Raw genomic sequence first — 25,681 nt, 5'->3', positions numbered from 1 at the left:
GTTAAACATCTGACTGGAACTGAAGCTGAAAAGGAAGTTGCACAACATGTTGGCAGGGCGTGTGTGTGTGTGTGTTGACGTGCTCTCTTACGAGCGTCTAGACAGGGCGCCCATGTGGCACGAAAAATGTGCCCCGGGCCGGGAGCCAAAGCTTGTTGGGAATCAACCTGTTCTTATCTCTCGCTCTGTGTGTGTATGTGTGTGTGACTCTGGCATGACTCGTCTGGCTGATGTTTATCACCAAACTCGTCTGGCTCTGTTCGTTGTCAGAGAAAATAGGAGGGAGGAACAGGTGTGTTTGTCTGGGAGAAGGTGCAGACAAACAGGGATGTCGTGGTTGACTTTTAGGGCTTCTTATGTTTCCTGATGGTCTGATAACCCACCTGTCAGACCTGTCCACCTTCCCGACTGGTTTCCTCGCCGCCTCAGGCTTTGTGTGTACGTGATTACTGTCCTTTACGCAAAGTGAAACACAATATTGTTGTTAAGTCGCTGACGCTAGAAAGTCTGGGATGTGAAGTGTTTGGTTTCTCCAACACTGAGTCACCCAGTGTGAAGAGCCTTTCCTGGTGATTTCCATTATCCGAAAACCTGATGCTGCCGAGTTGTAAATAGCACAGCGTTTGACTTTGGCTCATTGAGCACTTGCTAGTGTGCTGGTTATATGTTTCACAAGAGATTCATTTTTCTAAAAATATGTATTTTTACCTCTTTGATATAAGGCAAGTCATGAGTTATTGAAACTTTCTTATTGCTACCAAACTCTACCCTGAGATAGAATGATGAAGACTTGGTTCTGAATTCTGATAGAGATGTTGCGTCCCTGGAATTGTGGCAGATTCTGGTACGGATGTGGATAAAACCTACACTCCAGCTAAGGAAAATCTCCAACTGAGTGGTTCATATGTAATTTTCTAAATGTCTCCCACCCCTGATCTTATAGCCCGACTTAACACTTGTTTATTTTGTATGGCCCACTTTTCCGATCACATTTTACCATGTCGAATGCTTGTACTCTGAATTACTAAACCAAATTGAATCATCAAATTCCACAGGAGTACTGGAACAATAATAGCTTCAATAAAAGACCTAGTCCTTTAAATGCCTCGCTTTACTGCCAAGTTCCCTCGTGGGCTGTTATTGATCTATCTGCTGAAACAAAGTGCTCGTCTTGGTCCCTAGATGAATGGCTTATTGGATAAAGACGCTCATAAAAATGCCTCCAGTGTCTTGAGTGTGGAGGGCCAGCCTGGAGCACCTGGGTCAGCACACCACAAACCCGACCGGGGGTTCACATGTCAGGTTTTTTTGGAGACGTTTCCAACCGCCGAGATTCTTCGGCCTCTTATTTTGAGTTGGCCACCGAATATGTTTGTGTTTGTATCTCTGCCGCGGTCGATGTTTGGAGCAGAACAGGATGTGGTCTAGAAACAGACAGGGCGTGACTGACTGACTGTCTCGAAATGTCTGCGAATGTTCTTTCCTTCCTCCATGGCTGAGTTCGAAGGCACCCAAATAAAGACTGCGCACTTCCTGCGACCTGGTCGTCCAGCGCTGCCCGCCGCTAGTCCGTCCTCACCCCTCTTGTCATATGCCATGCTCATGAATGACTCAGAGGAGGAGGGGGAGGAAGGGTAACACAGTTCTGCTCCGTGCGACCCTCAGTGTGGGTCCCCTGGGCCAGATTGTGGCACTCGTCCTCGGTTTGTTTCAGCCTGTATATTTCCCTGCTGTTGTTTCTAGTCCTCAGCACTTGATGTCACGTTCTCTCATACCCCGGTCTGTGAGTTGAAAGGTCAGTGCCGCATTTATTGTGGCCCAGATAAGATTTGTCATTAGCCTTGTTAAGCTTGTGAGGGTTGTTGTTATGCAGCTTTGTGCAGATGTGGCATTTTAGCCGACGATTCCGCCGCTCCTCCAAGGGCTGCAGTCCAGATGGCCTTATCTGTGACCTTGATAAGATCAACACTGTTAGAGGTAGAGACCCTGACAAGATAAGGAGTCCGAAGCAACACAAGGTCAAGACTCCTCATGGTGACAACCTGTCAGCAAGATGGGTTCTTCTGCTCAAATCAAGATGGCCTGGTACTTTCAGATGGAAGGACCAAGACTGCTTTCTACTGAGCAGACTATGAGGTTTCTGTGCAGGATTTTAGGAGAAGAGGTCGAAAGTTTAGATACTTTGAAGTGTTTGAAGTCAAGGCAGAAGTCGGGATGGAGTCTGTGTTGAGACAGGCCAAAGACCAAGGCCAAAACCAACACTCGCCAGCAAGATCAAGATAAAAATGGCTCCAGAGTTTGAGTTCAGGCGGTGACCAAAACAAGACTTTTGTCAGTTAAGATCAAGACCAGTGATCTTGCAGGTGACGATAAAATGTGTCGCGAGCGAGAGTCAAGTCATGGGCTGAACAATGCTTCTGTTTATTGAACAGCTTATGAAAGCAAGTAACAGTGTAGTCTGCAGCTGTTTACAATGTCAGTCTGTTTTAAAGAATTCTTCTCCAGAAAGACTCCTCAGATGTACAACCAACTACGACATCTTTGATTTTGTTTTCCTATCTACATCAAAACCTCAGATGTTTACAGATGAACTGTTGATGAAACATCTCATCGAATGGCCCGACTTGAAGAATGATATCAACGTGCATCAGCGGAGGGCTACTTTACAGGAGCTGGATGATGCTGAAATCCACTACATGTTTGTAAGGCTCCTGTGGGTCACATGACTTGACCTGTGGATTTGGTCCGCCGGCTTTGAGTTTGTCCTGAGGTAAAGACCAAATCAAGACCAGGAATTGCATCTGGGAGATGAAGACGGTGACATTTAGAGCTTTGGCTCAAGATGTGACCAAGACTTTCAAGTGAAATATCTTGTTCGGCCTGGTTGTTTTTCAGCCGTCGAGTGGAGACTCAGCCTGTGATAAAAGCGGTAAAGAGCAGAAGCAGACTCTGATTTTGCAGTCAAGGTCGTTGTCTGCCGCGCTAATCTATAAATATTCTTTTGATTATTAAAAGCTTTAGTGCATTGATATGTCACTAGAGCCACCGTGTTGTACTGTGATGGCTTTAGTTCATGTTGGACCGTCATGAGGGAAACCATTTCACCCACGGCGTGATGTGTCTCTTGCTGTTTACTGTGAAATGGACGACACCAACACATGTAGACGTGTTCCTCACACGGTAATTGTTTATGAAGTAGACGACGCAGGAGTCTTGAAAGTTTACTGCTCCGAAAGCAGGTCGGAACACGCAGACACATCTTATTGACGTTTCCGACAGTAAGTCAATAGAGATAAAAGATTGTTTACAACATGTGTACTCCAGGTACATAGCTGTCGGTGTGTTGACGCGCTTCCAAACAAACGCCGCTGCGCACTGGTCTGCTGGAGTTAAATGTGTCACTACAGTGCGAGCGTGTGGGGGAAGAGACGCGTGTGTGCTTTATTATGCATGTATGAAGAGCACATGGGTATTTATAGGCAAGTGCGTCTGTGTCTGTGCGCGGAGACGGCCGTCATCTGGACGCTCCACGTGACTGCGGCGCAGAGACGCGAGGGGTCGGAAGCTCGACCTCGGACTTGTTTGTGCTCTGTGTGTCAGGCTGTGTGTGTGTGTTGAGTGTGCTGACCCGCTGCAGCCGGGAGGCCTTTGATCTAAGACGAGTCCTGAGAAAGAGTCAAAATGTTTCAGTAGAATATACCCGTTTTAAGGAAAGAAGATGTTCAGAATTTGTTCTAGTGATCATGTTCTTACCTTTGAAGGACAGAAGGTCATATTTATTGCTGCAGTATTCCCATCGTCTAACGATGAATAGTGATGTTCTTTTTTCCTCTTTGGTCATTTGCCATCAGCGTCCTCCACCTTAACCTTTCTTAATCACCGTCCTGTGTCTCACCTCTCCTCTTCATTGACCACAAAGCTCATCATCATCTTCCTCTTCTCCATCCCCAACATTCTTGGTCCAGCTCTCTCCCCCTCCACAAACCACCTGACCTCCCTAACTTCATCTCCAAATGTACACATTGAGCTTGCATGTTAACTATACACTCCAAATGAATCCAATTCACCAACTTGAGTTCAGCCCTGGTGCTGCACACTGGACGACCCAAACATGCCAGGTCTCCTCCCTGCCTGCACTCACCACTCTTCTTCCCGGGTCTTTTACTTTGGAAATCCCCTGCATCTTGCAGTGCTACGGTCATTGAAAATGAGATTAAAAAAGTCATTTTCTGTGCTCCATGTTTGATCCAGAGGCCGCTATTCTTACGTCTCAGTGATTTGGACTCAGCTCAGATACATAAAGGCATCTACTGCTATTAGTGCTTTGTCTGAAACCTTCATGCTTTAATCTGCTCTGAACTGGCGTCAATTTGGGGGGGGGGGGAATCACAAGTTTATTTTCACCTTGGTGGTGCAGAAACTTTCCTTGCTGCCGGTACCTTCCACCCGACTGTTCAGTCAGCAGGAGCTCCGACTATCAAGAGCTGAAAGAAACTCATTTGGATATAAATGAGTTTCTCCCACTGTGTTCTGTTGAGAGGGATTTGGCTTGTTTTCAGCCTCTTTTTCATGTTAAGCCTCACCAGAATGTATGGTGGTGTTTGAAACCACCGGTTGATGGAGTTTTCGTCCTGGAAAATATGTAAGGTGTCAGTCTGCGTTTGAGGGAACCGTGATGTCGGTGTGTGTGTGGAGGAGGCAGACTGCTGGTGATTAGGAACCACAGGGCAGAGTTCAGCCCGGCGAGTGTGTGGAATGCTAATCCACATTGTCATAAGGAGACGTTCACTTTGACAAAAGGCGTCGGATGAGGGGGGTCGAGGCGGTGTGTGTGTGTGGACGAGGTGCTTCGTTATTACAGATTACCACCAAGTCGCAGCACAGTGTTATTAAAGCAGGTCTGGGGGCTGGGAACCGACCGGAGAGCGATGGGCACAGAGGAAAACAGTTGAGTGGAAATGTGCAAACGCTTGCACCCGCACACCTTCATTAAGGAACAGGGAGAGCGCAGACCAGCAGGAATAATGAGGCAGGGGAGTGTGTCTGTGTGTGTGTGAGAGTGGGTGGTGGGTGTTAAGTTGTCAACTGTCAGGTAAGCAGAATTACAGGAGAGGCCATTAGTGAACACACACGTGGTGTTTACTTCAAGACTCGTCTCTGCAGACATTCATTTACCAACTGGTCGCTGTTTTTATTTTTATTGATGCAAGATTTGGATTTCACAAGCCACCTGCTCCACAAAAGAAGACTTGTCACTATTGTTCGGCTGCGAGAAGAGGTGTTTTTTTTTCCCGTCCTCGTTTGTTGTCAAACGGAGCGACAGTCCGGCCAACGAGACGCATGAAAGAAGCCCTTCCGCCGCAGAACTGTGGCGGCGCTCTCACAGATCTTTAATGAGCTGCGCGTCGTCTCAGCGGCGGAACACCTGCCGTCACGGGGGTCAAACGGATGAAAGGCTGCGGGACGACCTCCAGTTAATGTCGCTTGGACCCAGCGCACAATAGGTCTAAACCCTCGCTGGGAATCAACCTGCTGCAGCAGTGTCCATCGCTTCCTCCTGGATGTCTGGCCCGTCCCTTCCTCCTGCCCGTCTCTGCTGCAGTGGAGGAAAAAAAAAGGAAAAACCCTCCAACCACGCGCGCTCATAAAGCAACAAGCCCCCTTCTGTGCTCAAATACACACCTGGCGGCGCATATGGCTCCAGCCTGTTCTATTTGCATGTGCATGTTCATTCATCCGCGCCTTTGTAAACATGGGACTGTCCCTGCACACACGAGCGCACGCAGAAGTCAGTGGTCTTTTATGTTCATTTCACACAAGTTTGTTTTGACCGTAGGAATCAAGTGTGTGTGTGGCACATCTTCATGGATTCAAGTCAATGACAACGAAACGGCTGGTGTTACTATAAGAGATCTGCTGAAGCTAGTGGCCTGCCGAGAAGCCCGTGACAAGTTGTGTGGTTGTGTTTGGATGCTTGAATTGCCTGTTATCTGTTTGGATTGATCAGGTGGGGAGTGAGATATTGCTCTAAAACGGGCAGCTAAAACAGTCTTGAATAAACTCGAACAAGACATTTCCTTGCTGCAGTGGGTTGGTTTATATTGGTGATAAGGTTTCATGCTGTGCATTGATTTGCTTGTATTCTGGTCTTGTCCTGAATGGAGTGGTTAGAATCGGTCCCAGTGAACCGATTCCCCCCTAAGAAGCAACAGAGTAGAGACGGATGAATCAGTCAGGAGTAATGTGGATAGAGTCGGAGTTTACTATACATCCCGAGCCTCTGTGTCTCCTGGAGGATCCTCTCTGGAGAGTTCACCTCCTGTCAGCCGGTCTGTGTGGACCCCAGGCGGCCGGACTGTCGGCCCGTCTGCAGCTGATAAGCATCACATCGTGGCCTCTTGCTGCGTGCGTCCTGGATTTGCTCAGGAACAACACGCACACAGACACAACTGGAGGCGGCACCGGCCGTGTTTACTGAACACACAGGGATTAGGAGGAAGCGCGCTGACATAATGAATCATATACAGTCACCACACATCTTCGTCTTTACGTTGAACGACTGGCAGACTCCAACTGTGTCACATGTTTACCGATGAATCACATGCACAGAAGCACACCATGACGGGCCGCCTTCTCCTCATGTCGACAGGCGCGCTGCCCTGTTTTATTCATGGATGCTCCCTCCTTCCGACGGCGTATCACAGTCGACTCGGGCCAGTCCTCTCCTCATGCCTTGCCTCTCTATTCTCGGCCCCGTCATTTGTCTTCATTTCCTACCTCTTAAATGCCATTCATCTTCATCCCTCCTCTCCGTGACCACGCTGGCTGTTGTCATTTTTCTCTCGCCTCGCTATTTCCCTCGCTGCTGGACATCATCTGTCTGCTCCATTATGACTCCGAGCATTAGATCTTAAGGTGACTCGTGTGTACACGCAGAACCACAGTCGCTCTGGTCCCAGTGAGGTCAGTGTAAAACGAGACATCACGCAGGAGAGTGTGCGACCTTCGCTCACAATCAGACTTTGTTTCCTGTTTGTGGCCTGTTTGGCAGTCGGTGTTCTACTATTGACTCACAGTGTGAAGTCTCTTGAGTTCCAGTCTGACACAGTCAGATGCAGTTTTCCCCCCAATAAGAACTATTGTTTAGACATATGAATTATTCAAGTGGTTTTCTTCATATTGGAAGAGACAAAGAACTCATATTTACAAATGAACATATTTGTTGTTGAATATGTTCATTTGTTCTACAATATCAACTGTGTCCATATTGCACATTTGTGTTAAGATATGTAAATGAAAACAAAAAAAAAGAAGTGTCCTGCTGTGTCCCTTTGAGTTTCGGGATGATTATTTGTAGGAGTGTTTGAATGAGCAATATCTTTATAAATGAATAAATATGATCAACATATAATTATAGCCTTTTTAAGTTTTACTTCTGAAATTATTGATGCAGTGTAGTTTTTATTTGCCATTTTCAGAAAGAAAAACCTTTAAATCTATTGTCTTTTTTGTGATTCATTACTGTTTTGTGTTGATCGGATGTCGAAAAAAAGATTCCTGCTTCACTTGTGTCTCTTTACCTTGTGTGCTGCATTATACTGACCACTTCACCCCCCCCCCCCCACCCCCCCCACCCCTCTCTTTTTTGTGCCAGAAGGCGATGGAGGAAGATGAGGAGAACCAGGTGAAGAAGCCTTCCACAGACCTTCGCGTCTCCAAGTTGTCTGAGATGGACCCCTCCAGGAAGGTCAGAGCCTCCCCTCTCCTGTCACCTCTACATGCGGGGCAGCTCTCAGGGTCAGCGGGTCCCGCCCCTGCTGACAGACACCCCCCAGCCGGCTCAGTCACCGCGGCACGCGTCTCCTCTCTGACCTGTCAGGAGACACTCGCTAGTATCATGCCAAAAAGGCTCCTCTCCTCCCCCTCTTCCCACAGCCTGGCCACTCTTTATCATGATTATCTTCCTTGCTTCACATGCACGCTCCCGCTCAGTTGATGGCTGATGGATGATCCCTCATGTCCGTCCATACATGCATATATTAGCTCTATTAGATTACGCTCCAGAGAGCGATGTGCGCTGCACCTACTCTGCTCCTCCTGTGTCGGCGCGCATACATCTGATTGTCACGGCGATGATTCACCTATCCGACTGCAAAATTATATTTAGATGGTGATAGAGGAGCTGCCGACTAGTGTCTCCGTGAAAGAGTCTGGGTGTGTAACAGCCTGTGCTTGCTTCCTCAGGGTAAATCCTCGCCTACGCTGGCCTTCAGCCGCCTTTTCTCTGACATCAAGGAGGAGCCAGGACACCCCGCCATGATGCACCCCAGGTACTGCACCCCCCCAACCCACACTCTTGGGTTGTATCAAGGCTCCCAAACACACACGTATGATGAACACCTCTCAGTGACCCTGGCTAGATAGGTGGCAACTCAACCAGCCGACACTGGCTGCTCACCTTCACACTGGTTTGATCTCCAGAACCAGCTCGAGTTGCTGCTACCATACTATGCCTCGTCCGTGTTCTCCTCAGATTTATGCTCATTAGAATAGATGCATCTCACTGCCTGTCCTCGCTGCACATGCCACGAGCCACTGTCCCATTTCCTTCAAATTATGTCCCAATTTCTGCTGCCTATCTCTCCCCGAAGCCTGTGTTTTTTTGGATACGGCACTGCGATCACTAACACAGTAATCTGACCCAGATTAAAAACTGGATTTGGTTGGTTTCGCGGCGCCGTGGCTGCATGTGACCGGCTGGACGGGGAGGCACGCAGACGTCAGGCCAGACCAGTCGGAAGGATTAGAGCTCCGGTCACCCAGCAGATGCACATGACTGTTAAACCCTGGAACCAGCCCGGGCTTGAACAGACCAGTTTGAGGAATGTCTCCGGCTCTGAGCCGCGCGCGCGAGACATCCGCAGCACTTAGCGGCGTATTTGGGTTACTACCGACATCCATTAGCGGTACACTTGTCAGATTCGAGCCAAGCTTACATTATTCAATCACATCTTCGGCGTCTCATGTGAAGCGGTCTCAGATTCCCATTCAGGCGAGCGAGGGAGCTGTGTCGGCTTTGGCAGGGCTGTACTTTTGCAGGCAGGGCCCCGCCGAGCTGTCATGCTTAACCTAGTTCACAGCTCCGTCTGCTGGGGGAGGGGCGCGCAGCCTGCCTCCTCCGCCGGTGGGAGCCAGATAGTCTTGGCTCGGCGGCTGCAGCGCACCCTCCCGCCGCTATCTCCCCCACACTTGCTCCCCTACCTGGACATCTGCGATAAAGCAGAGGTGTGTTGAGAGCCAAGATAAGTCCCATTCTTATTCACGCCAGTGCTGCAGCGACAGGCAAGTGAGGAGCCCGACGCTGTTCCACTTGAAACTCATCACAGGAAGCAGCAGATTAACTCATCCAGCCTTGAATCCTGCTGGGATCCTGGAAGCTGAAGCTCGGCTTGATGATCGGAGAAATGAACCATCGAATGACTGAGAAAACGTTGAATTTATAAACACCAATCTCACATTTCTACTGACGGCAGTGGGATATATGCTGGACAAAGTGATTCAAGTGAAACTCATCAATTCATTTGTCCCTCAGTGGGGAAATTCGACTGTTCATTCATACTGTTAATGAGTGATAGTCACCACTTTAGAGAAACTGGGGTGTTTATATTTATGTATAGCTGACCTTTGAAAATTGACATCCATATGCTAAAAATAAGATCCTGACTCCAGAATAGTAATTCATAACATGGATTTTATGTTACACACATTTTATATTGGAGTGATTGAAACCTTCATTTTACCGTGTTTTTCAAAAATAGCCTAACCTCAATATATGTGTATCAATGATGTTATGAATATGTAAATAAAATGTAACACACTTTAGTTAGGTGATCTAAGATTGCTTGTGGTGTTTTATTTATGTTTAGTTATTAGTAAATTGTTTTGTTTTCTAGTTAAGTTTTAGTTTTTTTTAGACTTCAATAATAGCAAATATATATTTTCTTTTTTTCCTGTATGCAGCTTGACATCCAGATTATTATTTTTTAAACAGCAATATCATCAACACAGCGGTGCCTTAGTTGCAGATGTTTTCTCAACACTGCACCACTGCTCTGGCGTCGACCCTGGTGTGACGGTGCGTCTGCCTCTCTCCTCAGCTACTACCTGTACACCTACGACAAGATGGTGGCTCCGAACGTGTCGCTGAGACGGGAGGCGGAGATGAGCCCCGAGGTGCTGGGAGCCCTGCTCAAGCACCACTACAGCCGCAGGATGCTGGGCCACGACGAGCCGCCCATGGGTCAGTAGCACTCGCGGAATGAAGCCAAGCGTCTCACTCTGACTTTACACCTGCTGATGTTGCTCCGTCACGACTCGCACACTCAACACTGGAAGCAGACCTAAAGCAGCGCAGACATGCAGATCATGTGTTCGCTGTAAACACACTTGGTGGCGAACACATCGTCCTTCGCTGCAGGGTTAACTGACCTCTGAGTGAGTGAGTCACCCTCCGTCCCGTCTCCACGCACTTTTCCCTCTGCTTCCAGAATGTGGGCTTCCCGCCCCGCCCCCCCCTCGCTGTTTTGTTTCTGTTTGATCCATCGACTGTGACTCACTCTGCTTATGTATGAACAAGTGTGTCCCTCCTGTGCGAGACGTGCTGTGAGGAGCACACGCTGCTTCCTGACTGCATGAATGCATCAGGCTGGTGAACTGATTCCGAACCGCCGCAGTTGTGTTGGCTTTGACTGATGCACCTGGAAGGGCTCAGCGTGCGTCGCAATGTAGCTGAGAGAGGCGTCTCTCACACACGTGACAGGGTTTCTCCGAGTCTGAGGGCTCACAGTGAGAGTTGGTGGGCGAGTGCCGCCGCCGTGCTCACGCCGAGCTGCAATGAGGTTGTGTCGCCCGCCGTGGGCGGGATGGCGCTCCAGCTTGGCTCGCAACTTTCCGGCGTTTTCTCCTTCCCTGAACTTTGTCTCCGTCCCTCCTCAGATCTTCACGCGTCGCCTCCCATCGCCGCTGCGGCAGAGGAGGCCAAATCTCAACGTGCCACGGCCGCTGAGCGGGAATGCCAAGCCCAAGCAGTTTCCATGGAGACCAGCAGCCTGAGCAGCAAGAACACCGCCCACTCCCCGCCTCCCCCCCCTCATGCTCAGCCTGTGCCGTCGGTAACGGAAGTCGCAGCTAAGGACGCTGCTGGGCTCGGAGGGGAGGATGACAAGGACCGGATCGTGGTGGAGATCATGCAGATGTACAGCAGGCAGCAGGAGAAGCTCAACTCCACTCTGCACAAGCAGCTGCAGCTGGAAATGGTGAGTCAGAAGAAGCTCGAGTTGATCCGGGTGGTAACCGGCCTGGCTGCCAAAATGTTCTGCAGAGTCACACACACACACACACACACACACACACACACACACACACACACACACACACACGACCTGACAGGAAAACACACTTCCTGCCGTCTCCCTGGTGAGCGCTGCACAGTGGCACTCGCTTCTTTCTTCCTCACCGTCCAACCCACTCGTGTTGCTAACGTAAATGAAGCATCAAACTCATCCAACCAATGAATCCACACGTGACCTCCTGTCGGTGCCGCAGGCTGCCGCTCTCTTAAACATGAATATGTGTCGACTTAGGAGGTGCAGAGCATTCACATTCAGGTCACATTCCCACGAAGAGTCGAGGTAGATCAGCGTTGGCGTGGCGTCCCTTGACTTCGTTCTCTGCGTCTGCAGGAGCTGGAGGCGTTGCGCGGGGGCGAGGCGGCGCGGCTACGGGAGCTGAGTGCCGAGCAGCGGGAGCTGCGCAACGAGCTGGAGGCGGTCCACAGCGAGCAGGCGCGGCAGCTCAGCCAGGCCCGCCAAGAACAGCTGGAGCTGGAGAGCCGTCTGGAGCAGCTCCGGCAGCAGGCCTGCGCATGTGAGCCCGGGGCGCAGCGCACTCAGGAGGCGCACTACAACGCTCAGGTAAGAGCAGCGCGCTGACCTTCGCGCTCCGCACATCTGCAACCTCCTGCGAAACAACCTGGGCTGCTTCCAAGATGAACACATTTCCTGGACTCAGACCTTCAAAATAAAAGTTTTGAACAATGTTAAAAGTCTTTTCAGACACGTTTTCTGCTTCTCTCCTGTGTTCAGAAGAGACGGGGGTGTCCAACTTAGTCACACAGGGAAGCACACCACAGTCTGAGCCAGCGGCCGGAAGACTTTTAGCCTGACATATAAGTCTCCTGTTCGTTTTAATGGAGGATCATGTTAGCCGTGTCGCCCCTTCTCCACCGACTCCAACATAGTCTTGATTAATCGCGCTGAAGCCGAGTTAATTCGCCATTAGTTACACCTTTTAAAAGTAGTTCTGAATGTAACTTAAAGGAAGATGTTCTCAACACCAGAGTGGCCAGTGATGTTTACAATGCTATGCTGTTAGCATGTTGCTGAGCCTCTTCAGGTGTTCGACAGAATGCTCTGGACCGGGTCTGTTCTTTTGGGTTGTTGGAGTCAACATGTTTGTTACTGGCCGCTCTGCTGTTGATAATATCTCGCTTCAAGTTGCATTCAGAACAGATGCAAACAGTGTGATTAATTTGCCATTAACCACGAGATATACTGCGATTAATCGCGATTAAACGTTTGAATCTACTGACAGCACGACTTCTGATGTATTTCAAGCTCTGGCGCGGGTGCTACCGTTTTCCTGCTCCATTAAAAAGTATGAAGGAGCAAAAACACAACCACCCAGTTTTTGATCTTTTTCTATAAATACATTTTCAAACATCACATTTTTTGTTTTCCGAATTAAAACTCCAATCCAGTAAATACATGTGCAGCTCAATGGTCAAAACTGACATGCATTCGTCACCTAAATAATGAATAAATAATTGTATAACGATGACAAATATCATAGAATCTCAACAGTTTACCACACTACGTGCTCTCTGTGTGATCAAGGAATATGAGCTGACTCTCATTTGTGGAAAAAGCGCTTTCTTATTGAGAAGTCTTGACTTCAGTCGGCTGAACCGCAGGCGATGGCCTTCTGCTGTTTGACATGTGGAGTGTTGCCTGAGCTCCAGTCAGACTTGATACCAACAACCAGCCCTTCCTTGCGCCGTCTAATCGATAAATGCTCTTGGTTTCAACAGAATAGCATAAACGTTCCCGAATCCACTTCACCAACCTCATTACGCTGCAGATCTGGACACGAGCGTAGACCTGAACTTGTGCTGATCAAAGTGGGCTTTCTCTGAAGGGACCAGGGCGTTGCGCTGCCATTTTTATCGAGGCTGCGTTTTAGCTCTGAATGTGCCCATTAGCTGGTGGCGAGAGTCGGAGATCCACTCCCACGTATCGGCTCCGAGGTCGGCCGGAGAGCCGACCCTCTCTGCTGCCCACCCTTCTGTTGCAGCCTGGGCTTCACTAACTGTGGATGTGTGCCAGCGCGGCGAGGCGGCCCCCAGAGAGAGGGGCCTGTGTTTGTGCTGTTAGGAAACCAGTCCCGGCCATTAACCCAGAATATCTTCCAAAAAAAAAGCCCAGCTTTAGTCGACTTTTGCACTGTTTTTCGGTCGACTTGGTTCTCTGCTTATTCAAGCATGTGGTGCGTCTGCTTCCCTCCCCCCAGCTCACGGAGCTGCGTCAGCGGCTGGAGCGGGCCGATTCGGACCGGCAGGAGCTGCAGGAGGAGCTGCGCGTGGAGCGGGAAGCGCGGGAAAAGCTGGAGCGCACAATCAGCCACCTCAAGCAGCAGATGGCCCAGTCTGGCGCCGTGGGAGGTAGCCCCTCTCCTCCACTCACCCCTTCCACCGGACCCCTGCACAACCAGTCCCCACCTTCTTCTTCCCCTTCATCCATCTCAGAGGCCCAGAAGTAACGGCCTCTTCCCCTCCAGGCGCCTCATTCCTCCCCTCATCAGCCGCCAACTTCACAGACTCACAAACATCGGCGGCTGTTTTTGTTGCAGTGTAGAACTGCTTATGGTTATTTTGTAATTTAACATCACTTAAAAGGTTTTTCCTCTGCTTTTTTTTTCCTTCTTTTTTGCCCCTCGACAGTATTTAAAGATTTTCCTGGGGCATTTATGTTTAATTTATAGGTTTTACCGAACAAAATGGCTGCTTCACAAACAGAGTTTTTAATCTCCACGCCTCCGCTTTCATTCCCCGACAAGTGATCGATGGACTCGCAGACAAGCGGACGTCAATTCATGCAGCTACCTGGAGGAGCGACGGATTCACGGGCGGCGGAAGCCCTTCATCAGCCTCTCAAGTGTGCTCAGTGCTCAGATACCAGCCAATGCAGGAAACTGTGTGAACTTTGAAAAAAAAAAAACTCTTATTTTCCTCCAGCTGCAGTGAAAGAAGAATATGTTCATGTCTTTGCTGAGGAGAAAGACCTTTACTGTACAAAAGAAACTCTACAGATGTCATAGAACCACATAACAATATGCCAATAGTGAGCGTGAGACGAGTGTGTTGAGTGGCACGCGCTTCGCTTTGGTCCCTGACTCCGCCTTCTCTCCTGCGTCGCAGCTCACCTGGATGTGTCGGGGAACCCTCTTTTCTGGGGTCAGGACGGCTTGAGCTTCTGGGTTTGTTAGTTTGCTGACGTGAGCGTGTCAGTTCCCATCCTTCCGAGTCCTGATGGTCTTTAGTGACGGACGGGTCTTCCTGGTCCAAGGTTTTGTTCCTCTGTAAAAGCAAGCTAAACTTGATGGTTTCCGATCGAGTCCAAGGGAGCCCCGTGCTGGTGAACACATTGCAATGCTAGTCTTACGGTACGTTGCTGTCAGAAGACTTGTTTGTGATACGTTCATTTCCGAACTATGCAACCTTGACTACAGCGATGAGGTGCCGGTTTTTAGAGGGATTTGAAATGGTGCGTTTGTGTGCTGCTGCTAACTAATTCGACGCTGTTTAACTCAAGTTTGCGCTTCTTTCTGCAACTCATTTGCGAACAATTATTATAAGGCCTTAAGTTCAGCATCGCTTCTGGAACCGTTCCAGATTCATGAAAACTAGCTCGACATATGAGCGGCTTCTGTGGTTGACAACGCTGCCCTCTTCAGGTTGTGAATGCAATTATTTCCTGGTGAATATGTTTGCACAAGTTCTTAAAAATACTGGGCCACTATTCCGAACTTACTCGCCGGGATCTCAAGCCGGCAGCCATGTTGTTTACCAAAGGAAGGATGCTGTTTACTCCCCATAAATGAAGCGTGATACCAGTCATGCGTTGTCACCTAGACAGCCACGTGTTCCGAAAACGTTCCAATGATTTTGATGGAAAATGAGTCTCCCTGACAGCGGAACGTTTTGTTTGTCTTGTTTACACAACATCCATTTTGTTTACATTGTCAAAATGATGTGCCATCGATGCTCTCTGGTGCCCTCTGTTGGCTAAGAAAGTTTGAATTTGTCTTGCGCTTCCGACTGACAGGGATTTCTAGTCACAGAACGCTGCCTCCGTCAGGTCAAGGAGGGAGCTGCGACGAAGCCAACTAAGAGATATTTGTCTGAATCTGCCTATGTTTACCCCGAACTCGACGTCTATACTGTTGACTCGCGATGCCTTCTGCTGGTTTGGAAGTGAAGTGAGCTTTTCCAAAAATTCCCGCTTGTTTATCCAGAATCTCTTTCAAGCTTCAGAACCCAAACTGTCCCAGCAGATCCGTCCTGGTGTCGGGGGTTATTGTTTCAGGAAGAGAATTTGGGTTGCAGGTGAAAGCCGAGTGTCGGCGGTTTGGCTTTCATTCTGCCTGGTTGAACAAACAGATTCGGGAGTGAAGGAGGGAGAGGGGAGCGCTGAGGGGAGCTGTGGCAGGCTGGGTGGGCCGCGGGGAGCAGCTTTTGTTCTGTGCCATCAGAATGGGGGCAGCTGCTGTTGTCTGGGGCCTCTGCTGAGACGCTCCTGGATCCCAGAGAAACTCTCACTTCCGCCTCCCTCCATCCGTCCATCTCCAGCAGGCTGCAGTGAAGGAGAGAACTTGAGTCAGTTGCCAGGCAGAAGCGCTTTTTATTGCCTGGGTGCGTGCGAGTGTGTGTGTGTGTGTGTAAATAATAGTTTAAAGGAGAAGTCGGCCTCAGCGAAACTCTGAGCTTTTATTTATGCATCTGCTGAAAATGCAAATTGATAGACATTCCACTGTGCTCCATCCCTGTACACACACACACTCACGTCCCTTTACGGTGTCTCAGCAGCTCCACCTCCATCATGTAAACTACATTTACTGAAAGTATCAAATATTTAACATATTAACTAAAGATTTATATTCACCTTGTAAATACAGTAGTCATTAATATATTAACTGTTCTTATATCTTCTAAAGGTTATGAACGGAGCGGAGTGGAGGCTTTTACGTTTCTTTTCCTTGTGAGCGGCATGTTTTTTTGGAGGATGACGGCAAAATAGGAAACTTTGTTACTCACTTGCCCCGCCCCCTTTTCCCGAACTGATGCAATTGTTTTTGTGAACTTCATCTTAGACGTGTTCTGTGACCCTTTCCGGAGCGTTTGTTTGCATTTTGGAAGTGAAAGAAAAAAAAAGAATTGCATGATATCACCCTTAACTTTGTGTCACTGGGCCGCTTGCCGTTTGTATAAAAAAAAAAAATTGAAAAAAGTTTTGGAAAGTGGCAAGGCAGCGGCTCATGCATGAACAGTGAACATGTGCAAGTCTGTGGTCCAGATTTTCAGCCAATGTGACGGACGCGGTGCCTAGTTTGAGGTGTCTGCGAGTGCGAGTGTGTGCGCGCGCGTGTTTGGGGGGCACCCATGTCTGACTGCTACGAAAAGGGAAACTTGTAGCTCTGGATCATCACTGAATTAATCAGTATTTTTTTTATTCATCAAATCTATTTATGTTTTCAGTTGTCTATGTAAGTCGCATTTTATACACAAGGGGCGCTGTGGAGCACATTGACACCGTGAAAAAAAAATGAAGGGAAGCTCCTTTGTGCGAGTTTTTTTTTTTTTTTGGCATTTTGCAGTGTTATTATGACTTGTACAGAATTTTTACAAGTTTGACTAAAAGTGTGAAGCATTTACGTACAAGCTTCCTGCGAAAAGAGGGTAAAGTAGCTGCAGATTTTTCCTCCAGTGCGGCATCACTGGTGACCAGTTTTAGGTACATCGTCGTCGAAAAAAAAAATCTGTCCATGGCTTTGCAAAGACGAACCCTCTCTCTCTCTCTCGCTCTCCTCAACGCGGCGTCCGTGTGTGACCATTTGACAATACTTACAGTGTGATGAGACTTTTGTTCTTGCATGAATCGAGACACTGTTCTCCTACCTCATGTTGTGATATAAAAAGATGTTTTTTAAGCAGAAGACACTGCATCGCTAACTGTTAACCATCAGTGATATTTACTAGTCGCCCACATTTATCTGTATAAATGCTTTTAGCCAATACCTCAGTTGTATCTAGTGTTTTTGTTTTTGCCCTTCGCCCTGATTTCAAATCTTGTAAATATGCCATGTATAGACGATGAACTTGGATCAAATTCAAGTAAAGTTCTGTAGTGTCAAGCTGACTGTGTGTGTGCTTCTGCTTTCATTACAATGTCACGTCACAACCCAGTGTTGTGTGGACGTCGGAGCAAAGTGGCTGCCTTGGTCGTGTTCGGTGCTCTGCTGCCAGGCTATATTTAAACCCTGCTCACTGTCCAGAGGAACGTTTGCCAGCTACGAGGCTGGAAAGAACACAGAACAAGTCGTCGCCGAAAAATGGCGTGAAGCGCAGCCAGGAATGATTTGGACCGAACCCCCAGAGGCAGGACGCGGCGCAAGTGTGGAAGGATGATCCACACGTGAGGTGAGTGGAGAAGCAGGACCACAGGCTCCACTTGCCTCCACAGATGAGGTTAACTGGTGGCGCTCAAGTTGGAGCACAACATAAACTGTCAAGCACTTGAGTTGGAAAATCTGCCGTGGTGTGACAGGAAATCCATCAGCGCGGTTGTGTGCCGCTGCTTCCTGGGGGTCAGAGGTGAGCTGGCCGTGAAGCTCCTGCAGATGTGTTCCCTCCGCTGGACTGAGGGACACGGAGATTTCCACACTCCGGCAGGAAGTGGTGGGGAAAGTTTCTGCTCTCAAAGTGTCTCAGTTTGAAGTAGTTCTCATCATTCCGACTTTGATTCATTGGTTCTCACTAATCGATGGGTTTGTTCTCAATTTCTTCAAACTTTAGCAACAATAGGTGGTCTTTCCTTTTTTAAACATTTGCTGTGTTGGCATGGAGACGGGTCACCATGGAAACAAGGCTCTTCTCATTCCACTTCATCAAACATCGGCTCCAGTTGTGGCTTGTCACAAAATGAAATCCCCAAAATCTCCGACAACTTTAAGAGAAACAGATTTCATTATTGTGTCCAGTCAGAAACAGTTGAACTTTATCCTTTAACTTTTGTAAGCAATTTCATTAAGAAGTTATAAGACAAATATATAAAAACTGTGGCATGTTTACTCATTAAATTAAACTCTTTTCAGTGCCAAAATTGAAAAGGTTAACGTTGTATCCTCAATTGGGTGCGCTATGCTTCAGTCAGCAAAATATTAGTAATAAACAATAAATGATTCTCGTTTGTCAAGTCAAATGTGTAATGCCTCGTATGACCAGTGCGTGACGAGTGGCGCTGCTCATCTAACGGATCAGTCCACTTGCGTCACTGCGACCTCGCGTGACGCTCGTCACGCACTTCCGGTCCCCCGGTGATTCGTTATACATAATTCTTTTTGAACAAAATGTGGTAGCTGCGAGACTGTAAGCCTCCTCCGGCTCGTCAGGATCAGTCAAACAGGAGCATGAGCGTGTGTTGTCCCCGCTGACGCAGTAAGACACCATTGTTTTGGCGTGTGTGTTAGCTGCTGCTAGTTAGCCGTCAACAGATACGTGCTGTGTTAGTGACAGCTGCCACTGAAGAGGCGGCTGAAGCCGTTACGTCACCGAATTCATATCGATAATGCAGTGTATGACTGGTCAGTGTGTTCCTTTTCAGTCATCAAATGGCAACAAATGCGCTTATTTCGGCGTTTTGTCGACGCAAACTGAAGTCAAGTGTTTTTAAATTGAAATAATTTTAGTGGTGATATTAATACATTCATTTGTAACTTAAGAAACACATGCAAAATAGGAATGTATGGAATGACGTATCCTTCCAAACTGCATGGAACGGTCACTCCTTGTCTTTGTAACAATTCTAAAGTGACTCCACTGTTCTTCGATGTGTCATGTGGATGTGTCCAACGTTCTTGACTCCTGATGTGCCTGGTGTTTGGCAGGATGGAGGATTCAGACGGCGCTCCGACACCGGGCTCATCAGCTGTCCCTGAAAGAAGCAATGCCCGACCCGCCGGCCGTTCAGGTCCGTCCAGGCCCTCCAGGCACCGGGAGAACCAATCCAAGTCACCAAGGCGACGTCGGGAAGGAAAGAGGTCACAGCGACAGGGGGATGGTCACGAACAGCTGCTCTGGGAGATCGAGCGGCGCAGGTTGCCAGGCCAACACGAGCACTCGGAGCCCTCCGGCTCCACCAGCGACACAGCGGAAAGTTCACCTAAGAGGTTTGCACTGCAGGTTGCCAGCTGGTCCGTCATGCCAGTGGCACAGCTCGGCTGCCCGGGATGTGAAATGACGACCGTCCTTCTTCTCTGCTTCACAGGAGAGCTCACTTCCTACATGGACCGTATCCAGCCACTCATTTCGGACCCAAAGCCTGTATTCTTCCCAACCCGACGTCAGTCATGTAAGCGTGCCGCAGCTTCACTCGCACACACTCGGCCGACGGCGCACGACGTGTTTGTTTGGACGTTGACACGCTGAAACCTTGTGTAACTCTGCGATAAGATAAAAGAAGAATGCAGTCATTGGTTGTTTTAGGAAACGGGGCGTCTCACGGAACAGGCCACGAACGCTCACTATCTTGTCTCAGATTATTCCCTTCAATTGATTGGAACTTGAACAGAAAGATTTTCTGTGCGATGCCGGTAATTCGTCGATCCAAAGAGGAAGCAGTCAAACGGTAACGGAGAAACTGACATTGGTTCCGTCGCTCACGATTATTTAAAGCCCAACCTTTGCTGTGGATCTTGCAGTGACCGATTCACGGGTTGTTGTGTTCCAGGCACATCCAGGACCCGGCCAGCCAGCGGCTCACCTGGAACAAGCCTCCGGTCAACGTGTTGGTCATCAGGAAGATACGCGATGAAAGCCTGGTGGAGCCCTTCAAGGAGCTGTGCCGGTTTCTAGTGGAGGTAAACCATCATCTGATCCCAGTTCTCTGTTTCTCAGCTGGGATTTCCTGTCGTCTTGGCGCGTATATATGTTTAAAGCGGACTTGCTGATCATGAGGGGACGTGCGCAGGTTTGAGTGCTGGATGAGAAACCATTGCTCTTGTATGAGATAAAGTTATGGAGCTCAAAACCAGCGTTCAACACAAAGGGAACGAGATCAGTGTCTGTTTTTTAAAGTTTAACTTCGTGAGGAAGTCAAACAGATGTGATGATGCTGTGTTGTATCACGACTCTAAACAGGCCTCTGCCTCCGACTGTGCCTCAGATGTAGTTTCTTTACCATGTCAGAGTTGATGTCTGAGTATTGATATGTATTGTATTTGGAAAAGTTATGTATTGCAGTATCCCACTGCTTTCTTATTATATTTAGCCCCTGAATGACACCAGTGCCGCTTGATAAAATTCTATTTCCTCGATACGATCACCTTTATTGGACCTTCAGCCAGACTATTTTGGAAACAGTACAATGAAATACATTTCCTGTACTGATACATCTGGACTGAATGTAAAATGAAATCCTTTAAATCATCTGACATGTGTAACTTCACTCAATGATTTTCACTTTAGTCTCATCTTGTCACACTTTCCATTGACATATTCACACAAGCACCTTCCGTCATGTGGAGGCTGAGAAGGAGCAGAGTCAAGAAGAGTCTTACTGTTTCTGCCCCCCTTTTTCGTGGGATTTTGTATTCCCGCACGGACTGTTCGTCTTGGAAAGTTATTTCATTCGTGACGTCATTATTCCACTGTGGTGAACGTCATGTCACAGATAGAGAGGGTGGGAAAGAACCGGAGCTGAGGGACTTGGTCCAGTCAGTTTTGTCGGCTTCAGACGTGTGAGGACCATGTTTTGGTCCTCTCTGGTGACGTCGAGCCTCCTTTGATGTCTGGCAGAGTTGGGTCGTGTTGACCCGCTTGAAACTGAACCCTGAGCTGTGTGGGACGTGTCCTGGTCCTGGAATCTCCTCAGTGAGTTATGGAAAGCAAGCAGAAGAGGTGGCGGTCTCTCAGCCAAGCAGGCGTCTTTCTGATCCCAGACCTTGTGCAACTGCGTCCCATGTTCAGTTTGGTCTCTTCCTTGGTCAAACCCGAGCGCAACAATCTCCTCTGGGTCTTCAAGCTCACCAAGAGCCGATGCTGTGGTCTTTCCCGTTCTTCTGACCCGTCTATGTCAGTGATATCTTGCCATCACTGCCACTCACTTGTTTGATGTCCCCTGGTTGATAACAGGACTTGGATCTCATGGTGTCTTGTTGAATATTGACTTTCATCGTTGATAGATTAGTTTGTCGCCTCCCTCTGGTTCGTTCACTTCCACCCCTCCTCCTCCTCCTCCTCCCCCCTCCCTTCATTTCTGCAGGTCAGGTCCGTCTCATTAGTCTGTTAAACCTTGTTCCTGTGCCCTCCCTGGTGGTTCTGAAGCGAAGCTGGGAGGTCTCCAGGAAAGGGCCCAGACACGAGCCCCGGCTGCCGCGCGCTCTCCGCCGGTTACGCCACCTCGCGTCCCTGTTCCCAAAACAAACTGCTGTTTGTGTAAGAAGCGTGAAGTCAGCCAGCGGCCAGCGTGTTTGCCTTCTCTTCACATGCCGTCACGTTGCGACACACACGTCTGGCCAAACCCCGGTTCCAGTGTGAGGAATGTGTGTTTTGGCTGTGGTCAGCGGAGTGTGTCTGGGCTTTCAGGAGAAGCAGATGATGGTCTACGTGGAGCGACGGGTCGCCGACGACGACACGCTCTGCAAGGACGAGGCTTTCGGCACTATCCGGAATCAGCTGTGCACCTTCAGAGAGGGTGAGGCTGCGTCTCTTACAGGAGATAGTGAGCTCAGCATCAGCACTGCAACTTGCTCCAGTAACATCAGACAAGTCTCTCTTTTTTCACGAGTCTCTGTCATGACTTTGTTGTGGTCCTGCTCAGGCTTCGATGACATCTCGGACTGCATCGACCTGATCATCTGCCTGGGAGGCGACGGCACGCTGCTCTACGCCTCCTCCCTCTTCCAGGTAGCTTTCAGGTGTGAGTCAAAGATTGGACTGAAACGTGCTGACTCGCCTGCCCTGCTCCCAGGGAAGCGTTCCGCCCGTCATGGCGTTCCACCTCGGCTCCCTCGGCTTCCTGACGCCGTTTAAATTCGAGTCGTACAAAACCGAAGTGGCCAAAGTGTTTGAAGGTAAAGTCAAGCTGCCGCCCGTGCCGCAGCGTCCGATGGCGGCTGGTGTTGTTTGTCCAGGGAACGCAGCCATTACCCTGCGCAGCCGGCTGAAGGTGAAGGTGGTGAAGGACTTGCTGCAGTCTGCGCGCGGCCGGGACCAGCAGCAGGAACACAACGGCCTGGCTCCTCGGGGACACTCCGGCAGCGAGGCCGGCAAAGTCACACTGCAGCTGCAGGTGAGGACAGGAGTCACTGAAAGTCAGGAGTCAAAGCACGGCTTCCCTCTTGCCCAAACGTTCCCCACTCTTTTAGGTGACTCAGACGCTCCGTGATTATGCAACGGTCTTATGTCATCCTTAATTCTCTCATAAATCCCGTGGCAACGGCGCGCTCCAGCCCGGTGCGTGTTTCCCTTCATGACCTGGGCCCGGACTTCCATCCCAGCCCGGCTGCCTTTGTGCGAACACAATCTCTGCCAGTGACTGAGGCAGCGTCAGCTGCGTTGCCATGGCGACAGTCATAATAAACCTCCCGGGGGAGAAGGTGGATGTTTTGAGGTTCTGTTGAGCCAGTTGCCATAGATGTTGGATGGACCCTAGATGTTTCATGATGTCCGAGTGCAGCACCGCGCCCCTCTCGCTCCACTGCTGCGGCAGTGATGGATTGTTTGGGTGTCGGCACCTGAGCTTGACCTCATCCCGTCAGCTGTGTCCAGCAGGATGTTTGTTCTGCGCTCCACTGACGTCAGTACATCTGTCAGCCATCAGCGCTCCGTGCCGCACTCTTTATTGGCTGACTGAGCGTCTGAAGTGCGGAGCGTGATTTGTGAGCTGCCCGGCTGCTCACCGCCGCTTCTCTCCCGGTGCTTTCCCGCTCCAACGCAGCGCATCACTTCCCTGCACTCCACTGCCGGCTGATTCATGGCTGCTGTCTGCCACTTCAACACACTGAAGGAGACTCAAAATTGATTTATTAAATTCCCTGGGTGGTGATTCCAGTAAAAAATATCTAGTTAATTAGAGAATTTGTCATGAGTTCATCTCAATTAATCGCAGTTTAATGGTATAAGAATATTTGCCACAAGAAGCCACATAGTTCAATTTGAATGAATTTGACATATTGCTGAATGAAATGATTGAGCCATATATTCAAGTTTTATAGCTAAGCTGAAGCTCCTTTAATGTCTTGAAAATATTTGTACAAGAATTTCTATTTTATTTCAAGTCCATTCAGAGTGGTGGAAACCCTGGCCATTGTGTGCATTGTAAAACCTCCCTGAGCAACAGCAAACAGGTGCTTTTCTTTGCTTTGGTTCAGGGAGGATTCCTGCGTGTTTGTTGTTGTTGTTATCATCCTAGCTGCCACGTGTCTGGTGCATCAGCGTGATCAGTTGACCATTAACTCCTGCACTGACAAAGGTTCCCTGTTGTCTGGAGAGCAAACTGTTCAATTAAATTCAGTTAAAATGATTAAATGCTCAAATATGTTACCACGTTTGTTGATGTAATGAATTAATCGTAATTAACTCGTTAAAGTCCCACCACCATTAAATTCATATACTGCTGTTTTATGACTAGATGACCCTCTGACGTTTTCCCTGATGCAGATAGCGCCACCTTGTGGTCGAATCTAATTATAACACCGATAAATAAATCAGCGTTCAGAGGAATTCAGACTTGAACTCAACACTTAAATAACTGGTCGTTTTTTCGTGTTTAAATGAAAGCGTCTGTGAGTGGATGCCGTTGGATGCTTGGCCTGATGTGGTGTTGAAGTGTACTTGGTAACAAGCCTCACAATATTCAAGACAGAGATGCGTGGTGTTTATCTCTGCAACGTGGCTGGTGTTGCAGGTGCTGAATGAGGTGGTGGTTGACCGAGGCCCCTCGTCCTACTTGTCAAACGTGGACTTGTACCTGGATGGACGTCTCATCACTTCAGTCCAGGGCGACGGTGAGAGCTGCGCAGCAGCGCCACCTCCCGTTGTCAACCGCACTAACGCGTGGCTCTGGTAGGCGTGATTGTGTCGACCCCTACCGGCAGCACGGCGTACGCCGCGGCCGCCGGGGCGTCCATGATTCATCCCAACGTGCCGGCCATTATGGTCACGCCCATCTGCCCGCACTCGCTCTCCTTCAGGCCCATCGTGGTTCCCGCTGGGGTGGAGCTCATGGTGGGTCAATCTCACCTCCTGTTTCAGGCTCTGGGCTCTGGTGGCTTTTGGTGACTAGAGGCTTCTCCTCCGACAGATCACGTTGTCTCCTGACGCCAGGAACACCGCCTGGGTCTCATTTGATGGGAGGAAGCGGCAGGAGATCCAGCATGGCGACTGGTGACGCCTCGATTCTCCGCTCAGTTTCTATCCTCCTTTTTTTCTCTCTCATCATTTCTTTCCCTGTTGTTGTTTTTTTTCTTGGCAGCATTAAAATCACCACGTCGTGTTTCCCGGTGCCGTCCATCTGCTGCCACGACCTGGTGTACGACTGGTTCGAGAGCCTGGCTCAGTGTCTGCACTGGAACGTTCGGAAGAGGCAGGCGCGACTGACCGAGGCGTCCGACTCTTCAGACACGGAAAACTGACCTGTCTTCAGCTGGAGCCGCCGCCTGAGTCTGGCCTGTTGGTGGTGAAGATCAGTGAACCTCTGGTCCTCACAGTCCTGATAGATTTGAACCCATTTTTTATTGTCGACATTGAGAAAAAGATCTGCACATGACCGTTTCAAAACCACAACATAAAGAGCCACGACAAAGACTTGTGTACCTTTGTAAATAAAACACAATCGGTCCGTTTCGTCAGGTTATATTTATATTTTTTTCAAAGGGAGCCTACGGTGGAATGTTACATGAGTCTCTGGCATCCAGCCTCCTGCGTGTGCGTCGGTCAGAGAACACGACATTACATGATATTTATTTCCCTTCTGCTGTATAACTGTGTTTCACAATCATTTTGAGAGAGAAATAAAAGCTCAGCCTCTCCGTCCTCTTCCTGCCTGTTGCCTCTTGGGTCAGACGGTAGCCCTGTCTTCCTTCCCTGCCTCCCGCTGTGTCTGGTCCTCAGCCAGGACCTGGAGACACCACACAGTAGGTCTCCGTGTCAGTGGGAGACCCTCCATCTTCAACACCTGGACTTGCTAAATAGACAAAAGTCTTTCTTTTGATGGAATTTTATGTTATGCTGAATGAATGAGAGCAACCTGAAGTCATACAGAGGTGCGAATTTGAAACTCTCCCACCC

At 49.0% G+C, this 25,681-nt stretch overlaps 2 protein-coding genes across 4 annotated transcripts in view; both read left to right on the top strand.

Annotated features, from left to right (window-relative positions):
• The window catches only part of skila (SKI-like proto-oncogene a), a 32,055-nt gene extending 14,529 nt beyond the window's left edge, over window positions 1-17,526 (top strand). The window contains exons 3-8 of one of the 2 annotated variants that reach the window (XM_053884342.1): window positions 7,655-7,747; window positions 8,245-8,330; window positions 10,158-10,300; window positions 10,996-11,315; window positions 11,742-11,972; window positions 13,627-17,526. In XM_053884342.1, the coding sequence (XP_053740317.1) occupies window positions 7,655-7,747; window positions 8,245-8,330; window positions 10,158-10,300; window positions 10,996-11,315; window positions 11,742-11,972; window positions 13,627-13,875 (1,122 nt within the window). In that variant the 3' untranslated portion in view covers window positions 13,876-17,526. The remainder of the gene's footprint in view (window positions 1-7,654; window positions 7,748-8,244; window positions 8,331-10,157; window positions 10,301-10,995; window positions 11,316-11,741; window positions 11,973-13,626) is intronic. The other variant, XM_053884343.1, reaches the window with a different exon arrangement.
• Window positions 17,527-18,662: 1,136 nt separating this feature from the next.
• nadkb (NAD kinase b) lies at window positions 18,663-25,422 on the top strand. 2 transcript variants are annotated; one of them, XM_053884344.1, is made up of 12 exons: window positions 18,663-18,829; window positions 19,279-19,560; window positions 19,659-19,742; window positions 20,121-20,250; window positions 21,977-22,085; window positions 22,212-22,297; window positions 22,362-22,464; window positions 22,525-22,682; window positions 24,300-24,399; window positions 24,462-24,619; window positions 24,696-24,778; window positions 24,867-25,422. In XM_053884344.1, the coding sequence occupies exons 2-12, from the start codon at window positions 19,280-19,282 to the stop codon at window positions 25,024-25,026; spliced, it is 1,452 nt and encodes a 483-aa protein (XP_053740319.1). In that variant the 5' UTR covers window positions 18,663-18,829; window position 19,279; the 3' UTR covers window positions 25,027-25,422. The 2 variants fall into 2 exon arrangements, with proteins under 2 accessions (XP_053740319.1, XP_053740320.1); XM_053884345.1 differs by lacking the exons at window positions 18,663-18,829; window positions 19,279-19,560; window positions 19,659-19,742 and adding an exon at window positions 19,814-20,018.
• Window positions 25,423-25,681: the final 259 nt, after the last annotated feature.

The sequence above is a fragment of the Synchiropus splendidus genome, chromosome 13 (genome assembly GCF_027744825.2).
Source record: "Synchiropus splendidus isolate RoL2022-P1 chromosome 13, RoL_Sspl_1.0, whole genome shotgun sequence".
Taxonomy (NCBI): Eukaryota; Metazoa; Chordata; class Actinopteri; order Syngnathiformes; family Callionymidae; genus Synchiropus; species Synchiropus splendidus.
The sequence above is the reverse complement of the archived record's forward strand: the minus strand, read 5'-3'. Positions and strand labels throughout refer to the sequence as shown.